Genomic DNA, 19755 nt, shown 5'->3' on the forward strand with positions numbered 1-19755 from the left:
TCGTTCAAAAGAAAGGTACGGTGTGGTCGCAGACTGATGACGTAAAATAGCCTAGCAGCATTGATGGCGTGAGAAGTTGCCTTACCGTTGAGGCTGGCGTTTGTTAAATTAGATTTCACGTTTAGAAGTTTATTTATTTATTTATTTATTTATACTAGAATCGATTGTTATAACACATTTGCTCTATGTTCTTTGGAAAAATGTAGTAGTTCGGGAGAAGAATCAACGTTACCCGAAGATAAAACTTGTAATAATTGATACCACTTTGTTGCGCACCAAGGACAAACACTTCGCCGTGATGTCGTCAGGTAACTTTGCATTCGTCTACATTTATTGCATTGCAAATATGCGTCATAAAATTCATTGACTTGACCGGTGTGCAAACTGTTCTGCGAGTTCTTGCATAGCTGCTGCTGATGCTGTTGTTGACACTAGTTTTGTACCTTCTGCAGACGATGAAATCAACCTCCTCGTAATCGTCGTTGATGTGAATCCAGTATTTTGGGGGCAGCAAGCACAGCGTGACCCAGAGGTGCTAAAATCGTAAACAACGTTAGATATTAGTATGTTCTGTATTAAACAGTATGTGACTTACCTATTTTCGTTTCTCCCATCAGTTCACCTTGTCCAAGTGCCTGGATGCAATCATGGTGTTCGGGAACTCACACATGGCCATGAGTAGGACACACAAGCTGGCCGTCATTGCCAGCCACTGTCAAGATAGGTGAATAAATAAGGCTAAAGCATTCAAAGGGTTTTCTGTTATGTTTTGTTTTTGTTTGTTTTTTGTATACACAGTTCTAAAACGTCACCACCATCCTTGTATATCACTTCATATTTGTTAAACCCAGAAGATGAAGAAGAACGCTACTGTAGCTTTTAACTTGTAACATTCCTCATTAATTACATGTTAGTCTTACTTAAAAAAAAAAAAAAAAAAGAAAAGAAAGAAAAAGAATCTTATTGATTAAAAAAATCAATGATTCGTGGCTTTTTCACATCCTTTCCTCTGATTTTTAGAAGTGATGGTTGTAGCAGGAATGCTACTGAATAAAATATACTTTAATAAAAAGTGATGAATGTGATGAAGTGATGGATCATCTATTTTGGTTAGTCCTAGTTGGCTAATGTGCCTGCTTTTTTGCAGTCACTTCCTGTATCCCAATAAGAGCTGGAAGAGTGGCGACAACGGTGAAGATGAGGCGTCCTCCTGCGGCGATGGAAAATATGAACTCCTGTCAGTCGCCAACAAGCACATGGTTGAAGAGATCAAGAATGTCATGTCAAAAAGTAAGTTGTTTCATTCCTTCTTCAAGTAATTTGCAGCAAATAAATAGCAATGTGCAGATGCTACGGTTAAAGAAAATGTATCTAAACTAACTGGCTTGTAAAGTTACAGCTGAAGTGAGTGGAAACTCCAATGACACTCTGCTGGCTGGATCCCTTGCCAAAGCTCTCTGCTGTATCCTTAAAATAGTATTTGCAAAAATCTTCACTGAGGTTATTTTTGTTTTTGTTATATTTGTTCTTTACAATTATTATCATCTTATTATCTGTTTTATGTTATTTTGATTTGCTGGTGTCTCATTTTTATGTGCAGGTGTTTTTTTTTAAAAAACTGTGTACTGCTCATCTCTGGCAAGGACATTTTCTTTAACAGCGTCATTAAAAAGACATTAATAGAGTCTCAAAAGAGGTGGAGGGTGAGTCAAAGTTTTCAATGTTTGATTTAAAAGTCATTTCCTGTGGTGTTAATTTTGTTGATCTTCATTTGTTGCCCCTCCATTTTAGTTGGACAGGAGACAAAGTCAAGAATACTGGTGAGCTATTATCGATCTCACTGTGGAAGTGCTCAATGTCTGTATTCTCTTGATTTGAAAGAGGAAAAAAAAAAACTGCCTACGTTCTGCTGAGCAGGTGATAAAAGCTGCTGAGGACTGCGCACGCCAGTACATGAACTTCATGAACGTCATCTTTGCTGCTCAGAAACAGGTATTGTTCACGTGTGTGTGTCTTATGTATGCACATATGATGACCGTGACACCGACTCTCTTGTATTTCGCTACAGAACACTCTAATAGACGCCTGTGTTTTGGACTCGGACTCGGGTCTCCTTCAGCAGGTGCGTTACTGCCTGTTGCAGTTGCCCCAAGGTCTTAGAACTTGAAGGCTTCCGTGTTGTCGTCGCTGCTTTAACAGTATCATCGGCTGCCTTGGCAACCCTGGTATTGGGAAGTTCTGGTTTGCATGTACCCAGTTCAGATGTGCGTTTTTGCAGGCCTGCGATATAACCGGAGGATTGTACCTCAAGATACCCCAGAAAGTTGCCCTGGCACAATACCTCCTGGTGAAGTTGCCTCTACCTTTCTATATCTGCTTTCCTCCGGCAAAAACGGGGCGATGTGTTGACAGTATTTTGTGAACAGTGGGTGTTCCTGCCCGACTCGGAGCAGCGCTCCAAGCTGATGCTGCCACAGCCAACGCACGTTGACTACAGGGCGGCGTGCTTCTGCCACCGGAACCTCATTGAAATTGGTTACGTGTGCTCAGTGTGCCTATCAAGTAAGTCTGAGTACCACGTCAAACTTGCAAATGTAAGACATTCATGTAACTACTAATAAATGATTCATAACTTTTCTTTTCTTGTAGTTTTCTGCAATTTCAGTCCCATCTGTACGACATGCGAGTAAGTTTTTTATATAATCTACCTTTTGCAATTTGAACACTAATGAGAAATAAAAACCAACAGTTCAGATTTCTTTTTTACCCATTTGACATCACAAGTGTCATTTTTGTTTTTTTCAGGACTGCCTTCAAAATCCAACTTCCACAGATGGTCAAGCCCAAAAAGAAGAAGCTCAAATAATTGACAGAATATTTTTCTGTGGTGTGTAATTGATTTCCTCTGATAATTGATCATTTGTGATAAATCATGAGAACAGGCACTGATTTGTGTGACTGCTGATGCTTGATTTTTAAGACAGTCTGGATAGGATATCATTGATGATTCTATGGGCCCAGCAGTCATGGGATGACTGCTGCAAATATGTACAATAATATTGATGCACTCAAGTACCTTTTTCAAGTATTTGTCATTGGTTCACAAGACTGAATTTGTTTTGCATTGCATTTTGATTGCTTCTATCAAGTTAATACATTTTTAGAAGTTTTATTTGAATTTTTTTAAATAAAATACATTTTCCAAATGTTTTGTTGCTCAATGAAAATGTGATCTTTGAAAGTCTGTCTTTTCCAATGTATTGTCTTGTTTTTATTGTTGTTACATACGTCATGCACAACTGAAAGTTTTACTCAGTTCAAGATAGACATTATGTTAGTGGTTCATTATCTCATTAAGATACAAAGGGTAGAGTTTCTGGTGTGTATGTGGACTTCATAGCATCTGTTTATCCCTTGAATCACACTTTTTGCCAAACACAAGACCTATTCCATTGAATTTCCTTCACAACCTTCTCTTCTTCAGGGACACATAGAAAGACAAAGACAGACAACCATTGACACACACCTGTGGACAATTTAGAGTTTCCAATTCACTTCACTTGCATGTTTTTGGACTGTGGTAGGTACCTAGAGAACGTGGAGAGAACCAACGCAGACCCAGAGAGAAAATGCAAACTCCAAACAGAAAAGGCCCCTGGCCTGGGAATCGAACCCGTCGCCCAATTGCTGTGGGGCGACAGCGCTAACCGCTGCCTCACCTTCTGTACATGCTGCAGAAGAATCCACGTCCCTGCAGAAAATCCCAACCCTGAGCCACTTCAGTCATTTGAATGTAAAGGATCAAACGGCAGCATCAACCACCCATGTTTATTAATTGAGCGTTAAACAAAAGAGCTCAATCGTAAAGAATGCGGTCACATGAAAAAAAAAAAGAAGCTTCAATTCAATAAGAGAAACTAAATGAACTGAAGTGTGTGCAGCAGGTCTGTTTGGAATCATCCAGTAGAATCAGTGGCAGTAGTGGAACAACTGTCCTGTTGATCATCGTTGAATTGGAACTATGTTGCACCTGAAAGAGAGAACAAACAGGTACTACTAAATGGAAAGCCTTACTTCATACCTATTAGTAGTTGATCTAACATCAATTTATCCGTGTTGAAATATGTACACATTTGTTGAATATGAATCCAGTAAATCAAAAACCATGAGAGAACAGCCGCATAGCGAACTAGCACAACCGTCAGGTTGAAAAAGCAGAGGAGACGTTGGTGCTCTGGTGACATTCAAAGCAATGATCCAACATTAAATTCCTCGACTGTAGCTGCACTCACCCCAGCAAACCTCGGCCTGACCATCGCTTTGGCGTTAGGCTTATGTGGGTCATCTGGCCAGCACGCATTATTACGATATGCAGTGGTTTCTGTGAACAAAACATGACATTGAAATTTACGCTGGATGACAAAAGAGCAAATTCCAGTCTGCTTTTCGGGAAATAGAATTGCCATCTGATTAACAACGCATCTTATGCTTCTGTTGGCAAAATGTGATGACATTTGATATGAAACATCTGGCAGAGCTGGCATCCATTTCAATATACATGTGCAGAAATAGCTGTTTGATCGATTGATTAGTTTTACTGTCAGAAGTCCTCCTGGAATTTGTTTTGCATGATTCTTAAACTTAGAAGAAATCCCCACAAAATTAGAACATATAAAACAAAACCATAACTCAAACATCAGTCTAGATATAACATCAGACAAGGTATAACATCAGACATGTAATGTGATATATAAAGCAAAATATCAAAGTGACAGAGTGTGTTAATTACCCCTTCACTGTGCTGCACCACAGAGGCAATGTTCTGGAGGTTCTGGAAGTTCCCAGCGTTTACAGAACCAAACTCAACGACTTCATCACCGACTCGGAGTCCCTTTAGACAGAAACGTGTCATTTTGAGGAAGCAAAAGCTAACATTTATAAGCTGTATTTATGTGAATAACCTGGAGGAGGTATGTTTGCGTCACTCACGGCTCCACAGGCAGGTGACCCTTGGGTCACAGCATCCACCCGTGCAAAGGGAGAAGGTGGAGTGGCTTGCAGATCCATGGCCTCCACCTGGGCTTCTGCTTCATCTTGCTCCCGCTTGGCCTTCTCTCGGGCGTGCAGCTTGTGCAGGGCTTCTTCAATCTCCACCATAATGGCCTTATGGTCATTCTGTAAGCCTGACAAACACCACTACCTTTAAAGTAGACAGCACACCTAAAAAATACATTTTAGAAAATATGCAACTTTCCTAGCATTATAAACCAGTGATGGAAGTTTGGTGGACTTCATGTGTGAAAGAAACATGGTGCAAAGATGTAGAGATATGGTTGACTTTTAAACATAGGGGGTAAGTAACAAAGAACATATACTTTGTTAATGTACTCAAGAAGATTTTTCAGGTATCTGTACCTTACTTGAGAATTTCTTTTGATGACTTTTTGCTTTTACAAAAGATTGGCTGTACTTTCTACCTCTTACATCAGAAAAACAGTAACTTTTGTTTCAAAGGGTTTCAAAGAAATAAATTCTGTTAAAAGTAATTCACTTATAATAGCTGAAGTGGAGCTCTTTGAACTACACTGAATATACACGTATATTTTATAGGGAGATTATTTTTTTAGTGTACCTCTGCTTATCAACAAATGTATCGTTTCATTAATTGAAATAAATATATAAATAAATAAATCATTTTTACTTTTAACTTGTTTTTCATTTCAGAACCTATATTTTCTTAGGTTTACTTGAGTAAAGGACTTGAACCAGTGCTTTTATTTTTACCAGTCTTTTTTTGACACAAGTATCTGTACTTCTACTAAGTACAGAATGCGAATACCTTTTCCACCTTTGCTTTTAAAACATCAAGTTATGCTAACCGGCAGAATAACTGACATTTTAACGCGTTTCCATATATCCAACATATCGTTACAGACATTCTCATTCGCAGGGTGTTACTGGAAGTCGTACTGTTTTACTTTGATACAGAGGAAGACACAACAAACACAGAATGTTTACATGCTACTGCTAGCTTACATGAAATATTGTGCCTTGCTCCCCTGATTTGGTACAAATTTACATCTGCCCGGGGAAAACCCTCTTCGTCCACCAAAGGTCCCTGAAGTCCGACACCTTGCTGTCAAAAAGTAGTTAAAAATAAATAAATAAACAAACAACTTTAACTTTAAACAGGTTTAATATACTTTAGCTGTAGCTTTCTGCTGCATCATCATTAAAATCAGTCTTCAAAAGCAAACTCACGTCTTCAAGGACGTCGTAGTAAGCTTTAATCTGCTCTTCAATGTCGTCTTTCCTCTTGATAAGATTCTTTACATTATCCATGGTCATTTCGGACTCCAGAAGACAGCTTTTGTTGTCGTACTCAAAAGTATGCCTATTCTTTAAGACTACGTGGGATCCATTACTGCACATGCGCACATAAGGACCTAATGTTTTAGTAGGCTGGCGCAAATGCGCCTGTTCTAAATTGACGTAAATAAAATAAAACAAATATTTCGTGAGAAATACCGGTTACCAAGATGTGTAAATATATATATGCATCAAAACCGATTTATGGATTTAAAAAAATCTCTCAGCAAAAATAACCAAATATTAAGACATCATTACTACAATGGTCGCGGGTTTTTTTCTACACCCACTTCTTTCTGCACTCCAAGGTTGCGGGGGTCTGATGGTACCTATACCATCTGTCATGGGACAAAGGCAGGATACACCCTGGAAAAGTCGCCAGTTCACCACAAAGCAACATTGAAAGACACAACCATACACACTCACACCTACTGACAATTTGGACTCTAAATTGCCTCACATACATGTCTTTTGACTGTGGGAGGAAGCCGTAGAACCCGGAGAGAACTCATGCAGAACCAGAGAGAACATGTAAACTCGACACATAAAGGCCACAGAAAGACATTTTTGCTGCAAGGCTATTAATCTTTTTGTCAGATTTCTTCAAAAGTTCACAGAGACAAATACACGTTAGATCATAGTGGTTTACTTCAATATACTTTAATTAGTTATAATAATTTATTATAAACCCCTTCATTTCCTCAGTAGATTTTAAATAGTAATAAGCATTGTACATCTGCACACTGACAGTAATAGCAGAATGTTTTTGCACAGAGGAACCTACTTGTGCACATTTTCTGAAGGCAGAATGTTGGCAACAATAAAACAACTCTGAAACACTTCATTGAACAAAAACACACAATAGCTTGTAGTGGTCCACAGTTGCCATCTGATATACTTTCCTGTAACATTGCATTCACAGTGGTCTTCATATAGGCACATTGGTTAATGAGGAAAAATATACATTTTAAGTAATAACTCAGTTTCAATTAAATTCCTGAGTGCTGTTTTCATATTAGCTTAGACCATATAAATATATTATGATTGCATTTTTAATGGCCTTCATCCAAAAACACCATGTACGTTCAAACACTTTTCATCGTAAACATAGGAAGTTTCCTTCAAAAAGTGGAACCTTCATATCTTAATGAGCACACACCCCCGGTCTGAAAGTTGGAACTCCTAAAATGCGACATAGCAAAAATGTTTGTTGTGCTGCCCAAGCAAGTTAGAGCTACTAATGAAATAGTCAAGTACCAGACTTTGAGGAGTTTTTTTTTTTTTTTTTAAAAAAAAGCTAACAGTGTGTGTCTTTTGGACCATGTTCTTGATCTACGAGTACAACTTGGTCCTCTTCCTTTGGACACACATTGTGAGGTGAGGAGGATTCAAAATCAGCAAGCTCAACCTGGGCCATTATCTCCTTTTCTACCACAGCAAACTTTGTCAATGCCTCGTCCAGCTGCGAGTTAACGGCTTGGACCCATTTATGAAGCTCCGCGTAGAGAACATCCACCCCTCGGTCCAGCTTCTCCTGTCGGCCCTTCAGCTCCTCCAGCAGGTTTTGTGTGTCACAACAAAGCTGCTCCCTCGTGCTAGCACTGCGGGGAAGATGCTGCCGCTGCATGTAGGCCTCAAATTCCTCAGCACTGAGGTTGAGTGCCGGTCCATCGAGCTTTTCGATAAAGGCTATTGCACAAGACTAGAGGAGGAGTGGGGGAGGGGAGAGGCATGAGAGAGGGCAAGCTTACTCCTACTTAGACAATATAGCGAGGTTGATTTGCCTGACACTTACCAAATTTGTAAAATAGTAGCCACTTTCTCCTGCCATCAGACTGTGAGGGAGACCAAAGCGGATCACGTACTGCATATTGGAATGGAGACGAGGGGGATTAGCTTTCAGAACCACATAAATGAGGCCCGAGAGGAAGTCGTCTGCATTGGCTGGCTCAGTGTTTGAGGTGGAAAGTGCTTCGAAGACGTGCTGGCTGCATTTGGTCACACATATGAGTTTGTCCTGAGGCGCTCGTTTGGCATCCATCTCAATTATGGCTGAGAAAGAGACAATGCAGCGTGATGGGCGTGCAACATATTTAAATATAATATAAATAGACTTAAAACCAAAGCAGTCAATCACCCGTTATAGCTGGAAGAAAAGGGTCACCCGTGACAGCAGTCTCCTTATCTGGGAAAGGCACACCCAGCATCTGAGGAGTGACCCAGTTCAAAGAGCTGCAGAGTAAAAACACATGTTAAAACAGGGCTTCTGGAGTGGCAAATATTGACTGTACCATCTGAGAGCATACACTGTATTGCATTTTATTGCCATTCCTAAATAAAAAATGTTGAAAAACAAACAAAAAAAAAAAACAGGGCTTCTGCTCGCAACAAAACATCTGTCACTTCGTGTATGAAGGTTACCGTATTCGTCTCTGCAGAGTCAGATCTCTGTGCTCATCATCACAGCTGTCGTGACAGAAAACCCACTTGTACAAGCGCGTCATGATCAACTTCTCCAGATGCTCCATTATCTGAGTGACCTGAGAGTCAGAAGAACCTGAAAACAGGAATGTAATCATGACTGAACACTGTAATAACTTCAAGATAAGCAGTACACGATGACATGAAGTGATATGTACTCACCCTTGAAGTATTTAGCAAAAGACTGGTAGAAATCTTGTACATAATCTGACTGTTTCTGCACCGGTAGCTCCTGTAAGAAATGAGACGTTACGATGAGGAGAGCTCTGAAAGGTCAGAGGGAATTTGGAACCAACCAGAAAGAGGTCATTACATGATAGGCTTCCATTGTGTTGAGAAAAGTTGTACATCGGGACTGCAAGCATTTGGATGCAGGGCTCCTGAGCAGCTTCAGAAAGCCGGTAAAGTCCCCAGGCTCAAGACTCTGATAGGCTTTTAACGCTGCTCCAAAGCCTTCAGGAGATTCTAGATGGAAATAAAATATTAACGACACTAATCAAGATGGACATAAAGCAACACAATGTGACATGTGAAAATACCTCAACTCAACAAATTAGTGGCTTAAAAGTTCTACATTCTGCAAAATTCCCTCAATCGCAGTTCTCAACTCAATGAAAAAAAGAAAAAAGTAAATTCTTTATTTTACCTTATGAGAAAGTTTGTGCTAAAAAAAAGAAAAAAAAGAAAAATACTGTTGGAAAAGAAAAACTTTAGAAATGCTCAAACCTTGTTGCTTCTGAGGCGACGGGCTGCCCCAGAACAGCCTTCTCATTGTGTTAATGCGACGACTTTTCTCTGTGTTTTTCTTCTCCTCAAACTTGGAGAAGGTGAGCGGAGTTCCATCGTCGCTCGGCCTGCATGACAACAATGACACAAATTAGCAGGGCATCTAGTTAGGTTCAAATATATAAATTATGGCAGCATTTATCAACTTGTGGATTGTGGAGCTGTTTTGAGTGCCCCCCCCCCAATCGCCTTTATTTAAAAGGAGTCACATTGCAGGACACACAATTCAGCAATTTCAATAATTTCTTTACTAGACATGATAGAAAGTGGGCTGACGTTTTTATTTTTGTTAAATAAATTTGAGTTGCGACTTCAATTCTTAGGAAAACTATGTGGGTCCTGAGATTCCACCAGCTGAGAACCACTGACTTACTGTATGGGATATATATTTAGTGATACTTTCACAGATCAATTTACGTTTTTTGGACATGTCTTGCATGTTGACAACACGGTTAGAAGGCGATTAGGGCTGCAAGCCACAATGTGTGATGACGTCACCGTACTGTACCTGGCGTCCTGTCCGTGGGCTCCGTTAGCTCGGGCTCGTTCCCTCCAGCACTTGGAGCAGAAACCTTGCCACGCAGGGTTCCCATAATATCCACAGGAATTCTTACACAGCAGCTCCTCCTTAGAAACTCGGATCCCTCTCTGTTTATCCGGCGTCGCCCACATTGTCGAGCTTTTCTCACGAACTTGTCCTACTGATCGGACGCAATAGGAAAGTCTCAAACGCCACAATTCTCTCTCTCTCTCTCTCGCTCGCTCGCTTCTTCTTTTACGAGCCTTACGAGCCTCGCCTCCCCGACTTGCTCCCGGACGTCATAGCCTTGAAGACTCTGTCAAGGAGGAATTGAGAAGAGTTTGAGCTATTTTACCACCTTACGTTGCCTTTTATACAATAATACACAGCAAATGTTACATAAAGAACAATCTGTCGGCAAGTTAATTTCTCCGATAAACACTTTTTATTGACTTGTTGGCCGTGAGCTAACGTGGCTAACAGTGTAAGTAGTTGACGATCAGCTGACGGGATTACCGGATGTAGAACTCTTTGGGTGACCCCGAGCTGATATAACTTCGGTTTATTCTCTTTCAATGTAAAACAAACAAAAAACATTTCCAACCTGTCTTGTGTCGGTGTCCTGTTCGCTGCCCCACTCACTCACCTGTCAGACGATGACTTCATACCTTGCGTTCGCCGACCCCTGATTTGAGTTTGTCTTTTTGTTTCACAGTTCAAATGTTACCGTAAGTCGAATACAGCATATTTATAATATCTTCGAAATCGGTTTAGATGTTTACTCATGTATTAAAACCAGCAAACTACAATAATCTGGCTCGATAACGCACTGTCAGGGAAGCCGCGGTGGACGGTGTGTGTGTCGCTTCCCAAATTTAAGAAACCGGAAGAGACTATGATAATTATCCATGAAGTAGGAAATGCTGATGTTAACTTTTCAAAACAAAACACACTTCGCACCAACCTCGTAAGAACATTTTATTTGAGCGGCAAAACAAGACCGTGACAAACTCACAGTTAACTGGCAACAGTATATATAAAGAAATTAGTCATACTTAGACTGTGTCATGAAAACAACAAAAACTAAATTAAGATATAAGAACCTACAATGGTTGTATGATCGAATGTGTTAGACGTAAGACATTGCGATCAGCCTCCTCACATGAGAAGTAAAACAATTCACCACAATTAAAAGAAGCATGACGACATGTAAATCCAGCTTAATCTTTAGTTCAGGGTTAGGTAATTACACAATTGCGCATTGTGTGCCATTGCGTTTACATCACCCTTGCTGTGGACTAATCAAACGATATAGCAAATGTAATTAATGCCTTGGTTATATGCCTGTCGGAGCGGGAAACCAAGCTTAAACAGGTCGGAGCGTGAGTTGATGGTCCTGGCCAAAGGTAGCTAGGCAACGGGACGCGTCTTCTCCTACACATAAAGAGGAGTGTGCGAGTATTCATGTACTTACGGTTGATGCTTTGGCCAACCCTCAGCAGAGCGGCTATTTAAAGCCAATTGTATGCTCCTTATCAACACGATGTGCGTGCAAACTACTGAATCGATCCTTGAAAGTGGAGCTCATTTAAATTCTGCAGCATAGATACTTTGAATTTGTGCATGTGAAAAAAATAAATCCAGCACAAAATCCAAGTTAACTAGTAATGGTGTCATACAGCGGATAGATGACGTCTTTAATCAAGGATAAAAGTATAAGTAAGTCAACTGTCACTCACCACTATATTTTATTACCTAAAAACGCTACTGGTGATTCATCTTGAAAAACAAAAACAACAGAGGCGTTTTAGTTTAAGTTCGTATAGTTTACATATAATTGATATTAGGAATGGGTGGGCGGATGGATACTCTCTCCCTTTGCGCCGTTTGTCACACTCATTCACCACTTCTATCGATAAAAACAAATAAATCATTAGAATGGAACGGCTATTAATTTACCGTAACGGTAGGCTTACGCGGGCACTCAAAGTGTAGATGACGGTGTTTCGACGGAAGAGACGCGAGTGACGCTGCTTTGACCTCCACTCACAAGATCCCGTCTTTAGGGTAAAAAAAAAAAGAAAAAGAAAAAGGTCACGTTGCGTCATGGAAGAAGTCGATGATAAAGAGTTCGAGGACGTCAACTCAGAGAGCGAAGGTATTGTGGATGAGAAGGAGTTCGAGGAGGCCGCGGTTGATACGGGAGGAACCGACGTCACGACCAGACAGCGGTCACAGGTCTACACCGCGACTAGTGACACGCTTTTCCAGGAAGCTGCCAAAGATACAAGAACACACTCGCTGGTGAGTAACAGCAGGGTGAAAGGCGTGTAGCATGCAGCCAGCAGCATGTCTGACCTTCTAATTCACTTCAGCACTAACGACTTGAATCTTCCACAGTCCTTAGAATGGGTATTTGGGATGAATCCCACTCTTCCTGCCTTCAGCCTACAAGACCAACACCAGCTGGTGGTCCTGTATGCTGGGGCTCATGTTGGCATAGTATACAATCACACCTCAAACTCCCAGCACACGCTTCAGGTAAACTGTCACCTCTAAGATAAGATAACAAGTCATATTTTATATGAAAACATCTTCCCTTTTAAAAAAAAAAGAAGAAAAAAAAGTGCATCGTGTGTTTCAACATCTTACTGTGTTCTCCATCATCTCAGGGTCACCGTCACAACATCACGTGCACCTGTGCCAGTGACAACAGGCGCTGGATTGCAACAGCAGACCAGGGCCCAAATAATACAGTGATTGTGTGGGACTCCTACTCTGGGTATGTGTGAATTCATACTCTTAATTTATACTACTATTACCACTACTACTACTACGACTACGACTACGACTACTACTACTACTACTACTACTACTACTACTACTAATAATAATAATAATAATAATAATAATAATGATAATAATAATAATAATAATAATAATATGCTTATGATTGTTTCAACATGCATGAAAATGATTGCAGCATTCCTGTGAACACACTGTTCAACTGCCACCCTAAGAGGGGTGTCACAGCCATGGCCTTCTCAACCGACGCCAAACATCTGGTTACGCTCAGTGCAGAGGAGGTTCAAGTGAGTACAGGAGGATGTTTTAAACTGCTCTTTGAGTTAAGATGTAATAGTATGAAACTAAATGCGCATAGGGGTGGAATTTACATTTTCTGTACTGTTTTTCTTTTTTTTTTTTTTTTTAAATGAATTCATCACTTACACAGAGTGTGTGTATCTGGGACTGGACAAGCCAAACAGAAGAGCCTTTGTGGCGTGTTGAGCTAACTTCCAAATGTGGCTTTCAAGTAAGTGATCTTTGACTGCTTGTAAAATGTATATGCGATTTAAGATTGAAGAGAATTCACCCCAGGCAGTTGCATGTTAAAACGTTGGAATGATTTTCAGGACTGCATCCTGTTTAATCCTGCTGATAGCACCCAGCTGCTCAGCAGGAGCAACACAAATGTAATATTTTACACCAGAGTGAGTCCAGTTTCTTTGAATAGATTTATTTAATAGTGACTTATGCACTTATTAACTTGTGGGTTGTTGTTGTTGTTTTAAGGCACTGGGAACACTACAATATTTTGCCATGAAGCTCAAGAAGGTAGGACCTTTCGACGATGGGATTTAAAATTTAAACACGCTCCTGCCAGTGATTTGATTGATCTATGTATTTGATGTCATTCCTTTCCACAGTACAGCCGTGAAACTCCGGGACGATTCAAAATTCCTGACACCTTCATGAATCCCAACATGGCTGACATGTCACTCAGCCAGTCTGTGTTTCACTGCAGAAACCCTCACATCCTAACAGTGACCACAGCTGGGAACATCCTGGTCTGGGACATCACTCCATTCCTGGCTGCAGACCAAAGCCTTCACAAAGAGATATTCAAGATCATTTCCTTGCAGAAAATTAACATCACTTGTATAGCCACAACTGACAGGTAATCTTAGATAGAAACCAACATCTTAAGTTTTTTCCAATTGGAGTTGAGATATTTTATGTCTCTCATCCCTCTTTATTTGATCCCACAGCCTCATCATAACTGGTGACACTCGGGGCAACATCACGTTTTATGATGAAGACTTCAGGTATCTCATGAGGTACATTGATTTCAAGCTGGACCCTATTGTGTCCATGTCGTTTTCCAAAGAGTGCACCAAGGGCTTCCTGGGGGGCTGCAATCTGAAGACAGAGCCTCTAGTCATCAGGTTGTAAACAAGATCTATCATGTGACTCTAATCTGGTAATGTAAACCGAGCTGACCTCTGCAACTTGTTCTCCTCCAGAAACATTGTGGTGTCCACCATCAGGTCATTTGTACATGTGAATGTCCAGAAAGGCACTGCACAAATTCTTCTATACAAGGACTGCGAGCCTCTTCATGCAGTCACCTGCCATCCTCAAAAACCTATTGTGGCCATTGCCAACGAAATGGGGGGGTTGAAACTCTGGGACTACAATGACAAAGTGCTCCTTTACAACAAACTGTTTGTGACTGAGAAGAACATAAAATGCCTCACGTTTGACCCCCGAGGTAGGCGGTGGTAGTGACCTCTGACTGGATACACAAACTTGACACACATGGTACTCTGTGACAACGTAATGTCCCACTGTGTCTCTCTGGGCAGGACTACTGCTGGCAGTGGGCACAGACACTGGGACCGTTCACATCCTGGATTTCAGTGGACAAACTGAAACATTACAGTCTCTCCGGTGCACCCAGGACAGCATCCATCTCATTTCTTTCTCTGACGACTCCATGTATCTCGCCACTGCGGTAGGCAAACTGAATTTTTTTGGTCGATGGCAATAAATCCTAATGGCCTGGTTGCTGTGCAAAGGCGAGGCAACAGATTCCTTACATATGCATTTGTGGTGGAAATTTAGAAGTTCAGGCTTTGTTCAATAACCTTTACCTATGAACTGCCGTCAGGATGCTGGAAAAGCTGTGACGGTGTTTCGCTGGAAGAAGGAAAGTTCTTGGGCACTTATTGGCAGGTACCACTCCCACTACAAGCCCATCAAAGACCTTCTTTTCGGGCTTCATCCGGACAGCAGCCTACCCCGGCTGCTCTCTCTGGGAATGGACCGTTGGCTGGTCAGTCTAGTTTGTCTGTTTTTTTTAGTTGTGACGAGTTCTGCGTTTCATATCCTCATTCTTTTTCTTTCTTTTTTTAAAGCCAGATGTTTTGCACTTTTTTCTTTTAAAAGGTGGAGTATGATTTGGAAAACAGCACCGCGAACGAACTTCTCATTCTGAGCACGGAACGTGTGGAGCAGAGTGCAGTGCCGATGTGCATGGCTTGGTACCCGTCGACCACCTCAGAGCAGTTCCTCCTTGTTGCCTCTGATCAGTACAAGATAAAACTCTTCAACAGCACCACCAAGATGTGCAGGTCAGTGAAATAGCCCCCAGGGGCTGTACATCTCATACATCACGTCAGGCTTGAACGGAGAAATAGCAAATGTGTGTTTTTCACCAAAAAACAGAAAGACGGTGCTCGGCCCAACATACGGTTCTCCCATCAAGAAAGTTTTTATCCTGCCTGCTACTGAAGACGTGAAGGCAAACTTCCGTTGCATGGCGTTCATCATCAAAGACAAGGTCAGTGCTGGCTCTGAGATCATTGAAGCTTCTGCACTTGATCAGCTGAATAAAACTGCTGACCAAAACCAAACGTCCCACAAGAGATGACCATAATGCATAGACTGGACTACTCTAAACACTTAACAGTGTCCATGCAGGTCTCCCTAAAAAAAAATCCATCAGACAGCTGCAGCTGATCCAGAGCGCTGCTGCCCCGTATCCTCACTAGGACCAGAAAAGTAGATCACATCACTCCAGTTCTGAGGTCTTTACATTGGCTTCCTATTTGCCAGAGAAATGATTTGGAAAATACTGCTGTTGGTTTCTAAAGCACTGAATGGTTTCGGACCAAAATGCATTTCTGGTCTGCTGCTTCGTTATGAACCATCCAGTCCTCTCAAGTCGTCAGGTTCAGGTCTGCTTTCTGTCTCAAGAGTGAAAATTAAACATGGAGAAGCAGCTTCTAGTTTTTTTGCTCCCCATATCTGGAACAAACTCCCCGAAACCTGTAGATCTGCTCCAACTCTCCGCTCCTTTAAATCTAGACTATTTCTTACTGCATTTTATTAAATCATTTTTAGGGCTGCAATCTGTGTCTTGCACTGCACAGTAACGATTATTTTCCTACTATATCTTTTATGTTTGTTGTGGTGTTTTTATTTATTTTCAAATGATATTTTTACTTTCAGCTGTAATGTTAATCTTTTGTTAAATTGCACTGTTGCTTTTACAAATTGGTTTTAATGGTGTTTTAATCTTTTCTTTCAAATCATTTTATCTTGCTTTTAAAATGTGAAGCACTTTGAATTGCATTATGTCTGAAATGTGCAAAACAAATAAACTACAATAGATATAAGCGCCAACACTGTTTGCAGGTGGGTCTCCAGATTCTTCCTCTGGACGGGAATCCCTTCAAGTCCAATGCCCTGGTCTGCCACCCGGCAGGCGTCTCAGCTTTTGCCTGTTCCCACGACGGCCGCTTTGTTTTCACCGCGGGAGAATCGGACTGCACCGTCCTGTCGTGGGAGACTAATTTAACGTATGAGGGCCCCGGGGGTACTTTACTTTTGTTGCATGAGAAGAATCACGTGGCGCTCATCCTCTCTCTTTGTGGCCGCAGTGCTCTGGAGGCAGCGTCCGCACTGGGCGGAGAAGACATGCTGCCTTTCTACTCGCTGCTGGAGGGAGGAAGAGAGGGGAAGTTCTACAGGGTGAGTGCAATGTCCATCTCGAGACCAGTCATTCCATCCTTCACCAAGGTCGCTTGCAACCCATTGGCCCCTTCTATCCTCTGTCCTGTGGGCAAGAGTTAAAAGGGCTCGTGGCCTGCATGAGAATGTTATTAGTGTTTGTGCTCTTGTGTATGGAATGATCCATCAAACCACAAACACCAAATCACCACCAGAACAATTGTTTCCTGTTTGATCCTTTACATTTCTTTTTGGCGATACCTCTCTCTCTATTTTAGTGTCAGGACTGGACAATGGCTGAACCCAAAAGCATGACTTAAAAAACAAAGTTTCAAATTAGTATTTATATATAAATGTCCAAACAAAGAAAGAAATCACTCTCATGAGGTAAAAAAAACAAACTATGAAACACCCCAATTGATGAAAGTACAAACAAAAATCTCTCCGAAGAGGAAAAACATGAGCAATAAGTCATTTTGCAAAATAGGGTGGACCCCTCTAATTTACCCATGAAATCCCCTGAAAGCTGCAAAGCAAAATGTAAGGGTGTTTCATATTTTTTCAAAAAGCTGTTGTTACTAATGGTCACAAAAATGTTTTTAAGATCACCCTGTCTAGTTTTCAATTTTTTTGAAATGTGCATGCAGCATGTTAAGGGTATTTAGATTGCTATTGAGTAACAATCAGGAGGATGGGGACCCCCTTGAATATTGACGGGTATTTCGCACACTGCAAAAAGTCATAAACAAAAATCACTCCGAAGAAGAAATAATTCAACAGGCACAAAGTATAAACCAAAAACCTGTTGACAAAGCAAAGATTCAACACCTGAATTACAGTGAGTGACAAGATGAACTGGCACAGGGCGAAGAGAGATGCAGACTACATATACACAAGGTGAAAACAATCAGGGCGGGGAAGACAAATCAGAGATGATCAGAAACGCACAAGGGAAGGGCCAGCTGGCTGACACATGAGGGAACAGGGTTTCACAACTGAAACAGGAAGTCATGAGACAATAAACACCAGTAAAGCAGAAGTTTTGTAAATATATGGTAGCTGTTTTTAAAACAATGCATGGTGATGTACAGAGATGGAAATGAAAGATTTATCATGCAATCTTGTAGCCTGTTTCTGTGCTTTATATACAGCGATAATGCTTTTTCTTTCTTCTTTATGGTTAAGTATCCCTGGGAGTCAGCGATCTAAACTTTTCAGGTTTTTTTTTGTTTGTTTTTTTAGGAGATGGAGGACTTTTTCTTTTACTGCCAAATACACCACCAAGGCATTGATGCCATGGAGAGACGGCAAATCTCCACAGAAATCCCCCTCACAGAGGTTCCTCCGCTAATGAGGGCTTTGGCTTTCTTCCCTACAGAACGAGAGGTTTGATTTGTTTAATTTAAGTGCAATTCATTAAAGCTGATTATGTTATTATTACAAACAAAAAACAGTTTTAAATCTATTTTTGGACAGATTGAAGATATGACTAATGAGGTCAAGTACAGCAAATATGCAGAGACGGGAAACTACATCACCAAAATTGATTTGGAGGGCTTTATCAAGCTATATGTTAACCACAGACCAGCCTTTGGCATCTCCAGTGACGAGTTCGCTCAAGCTTTTCGCGTGCTCGGAGACAGTGACAGCGACGGACAGCGTGTCCTGCAGAGACACGAGCTGCTTGAGTTTGTGCGGGATCGGGGTGCGTCAGAAAATCACAAGTTCTTCTGTTGAAGTGATTTTGTGCATGTGATATACACCAAAATATACTCATGCTTACATATGTTGTTTTTTGTTTGTTTGATTTTTAAAACTTCTTTACCGGTATGATCTTTGGCAGGGGAAAACATGACAGAGGAAGAAGTGGCAGAGTGTTTCACAACACTTTTAGGACTCGATGAAGAAGAAGAAGAAGAAGAGGAAGAAGGGGAAGAAGGGAAACTTTCTAAGAGAGAGGAATTTCAATCTGGGAGTATGTAGTAAAGGAAAACTCTATCACGAGCAGGGCACAGAAATACATCAACTTGGTGACAACATCTTTTGTTTTGGATGTGTCTTGTGTAGGTGAGGATTCAGAACCGACGCTGGAGTGTGTGATTCCAGAGGAGATCAGTCTGGAGACATTTACATGTGACATCCTCGGCTTCCCATCTTCTATCGCTTCCTAACTGATGCGGGAAAGAACAAAACAAACCGCAATTCCAGCAAACACAAAATCACATATTTCTGGGTGGGGAAAGGGGGGGGGGGACCTTGAAATGTTTGTATTTTTAAATTAATTGGAAGAATAAGGAAAACTGAAGACGATTAACAAATTTTGCCCAGCCATTACCTCAAATCACAGACAATGTTGGGTGAACATAAAACTGATGAACTGAATAAATTGCAATAAAAAAAATATATTTTTAACTTACTCATTGCAAATTAATTTGTAAAGTTTCAGCTTTGAGCTTTAATATGCAGCCACAGACGTTTTCAAATGAAGATTTAAAAAAAATACTTTTTGCTCATTACTTTCCCCCTTTTTAAGTCTTGATAACACGCACTACTTCCTCCTCACAAATTGTACTTTTTAAAGGCCTGTTTTGCAGGTCTATAAAGCTAACATGATTATCAAATTCTTATTGCGACCACTACGACTAGTAGGCTACTAATTTATTACTAGTACTAGTGTTTAAGTGTTTCCCATAGTTGAGTAGTTTGTGACGTAGTTGTTTGAATCGTGCCTTGACCACTACGATTAATTGACATAATGAACAGTTTTGCTAAAAGACGACACAACCCTTGAACTGCTCCTA

At 40.9% G+C, this 19755-nt stretch overlaps 4 protein-coding genes across 6 annotated transcripts; 2 read left to right on the forward strand and 2 right to left on the reverse strand.

Annotated features, from left to right (window-relative positions):
* Positions 1-57: 57 nt before the first annotated feature.
* gtf2h3 (general transcription factor IIH, polypeptide 3) lies at positions 58-3227 on the forward strand. 2 transcript variants are annotated; one of them, XM_076025887.1, is made up of 13 exons: positions 58-308; positions 453-532; positions 618-724; positions 1148-1290; positions 1400-1462; positions 1674-1703; positions 1792-1820; positions 1918-1992; positions 2069-2122; positions 2279-2347; positions 2427-2562; positions 2650-2686; positions 2806-3227. In XM_076025887.1, exons 1-13 carry the CDS (start codon positions 299-301, stop codon positions 2864-2866), a joined length of 894 nt encoding a protein of 297 aa, XP_075882002.1. In that variant the 5' UTR covers positions 58-298; the 3' UTR covers positions 2867-3227. The 2 variants fall into 2 exon arrangements, with proteins under 2 accessions (XP_075882002.1, XP_075882001.1); XM_076025886.1 differs by having other exon boundaries at positions 60-308; positions 1394-1462.
* A 586-nt stretch (positions 3228-3813) lies between these two features.
* psmd9 (proteasome 26S subunit, non-ATPase 9) lies at positions 3814-6420 on the reverse strand. The gene is made up of 6 exons (XM_076025888.1): positions 6262-6420; positions 6037-6136; positions 4990-5183; positions 4790-4891; positions 4293-4381; positions 3814-4030 (listed from the first exon to the last, which is right to left on the reverse strand). The coding sequence occupies exons 1-6, from the start codon at positions 6346-6348 to the stop codon at positions 4003-4005; spliced, it is 600 nt and encodes a 199-aa protein (XP_075882003.1). The 5' UTR covers positions 6349-6420; the 3' UTR covers positions 3814-4002.
* Positions 6421-6933: 513 nt separating this feature from the next.
* Positions 6934-11804, reverse strand: LOC142887925 (rab5 GDP/GTP exchange factor-like). 2 transcript variants are annotated; one of them, XM_076025898.1, is made up of 9 exons: positions 11631-11804; positions 10145-10472; positions 9577-9704; positions 9164-9315; positions 9013-9082; positions 8791-8926; positions 8507-8601; positions 8165-8421; positions 6934-8071 (listed from the first exon to the last, which is right to left on the reverse strand). In XM_076025898.1, the coding sequence occupies exons 2-9, from the start codon at positions 10306-10308 to the stop codon at positions 7667-7669; spliced, it is 1407 nt and encodes a 468-aa protein (XP_075882013.1). In that variant the 5' UTR covers positions 10309-10472; positions 11631-11804; the 3' UTR covers positions 6934-7666. The 2 variants fall into 2 exon arrangements, with proteins under 2 accessions (XP_075882013.1, XP_075882012.1); XM_076025897.1 differs by lacking the exon at positions 11631-11804 and adding an exon at positions 10803-11039.
* A 293-nt stretch (positions 11805-12097) lies between these two features.
* Positions 12098-19273, forward strand: cfap251 (cilia and flagella associated protein 251). Its single transcript, XM_076025894.1, has 20 exons — positions 12098-12460; positions 12557-12697; positions 12829-12938; positions 13140-13248; positions 13392-13472; positions 13573-13650; positions 13733-13774; positions 13867-14117; positions 14209-14385; positions 14464-14711; positions 14806-14954; positions 15111-15275; positions 15389-15573; positions 15668-15782; positions 16640-16803; positions 16885-16975; positions 18197-18340; positions 18431-18659; positions 18798-18929; positions 19022-19273. The coding sequence occupies exons 1-20, from the start codon at positions 12263-12265 to the stop codon at positions 19123-19125; spliced, it is 2913 nt and encodes a 970-aa protein (XP_075882009.1). The 5' UTR covers positions 12098-12262; the 3' UTR covers positions 19126-19273.
* Positions 19274-19755: the final 482 nt, after the last annotated feature.

The sequence above is a fragment of the Nelusetta ayraudi genome, unplaced genomic scaffold (genome assembly GCF_046127955.1).
Source record: "Nelusetta ayraudi isolate G7.1 ecotype Tasmania unplaced genomic scaffold, CSIRO-AGI_Nayr_v1 ptg000018l, whole genome shotgun sequence".
In the NCBI taxonomy this organism is placed as follows: Eukaryota; Metazoa; Chordata; class Actinopteri; order Tetraodontiformes; family Monacanthidae; genus Nelusetta; species Nelusetta ayraudi.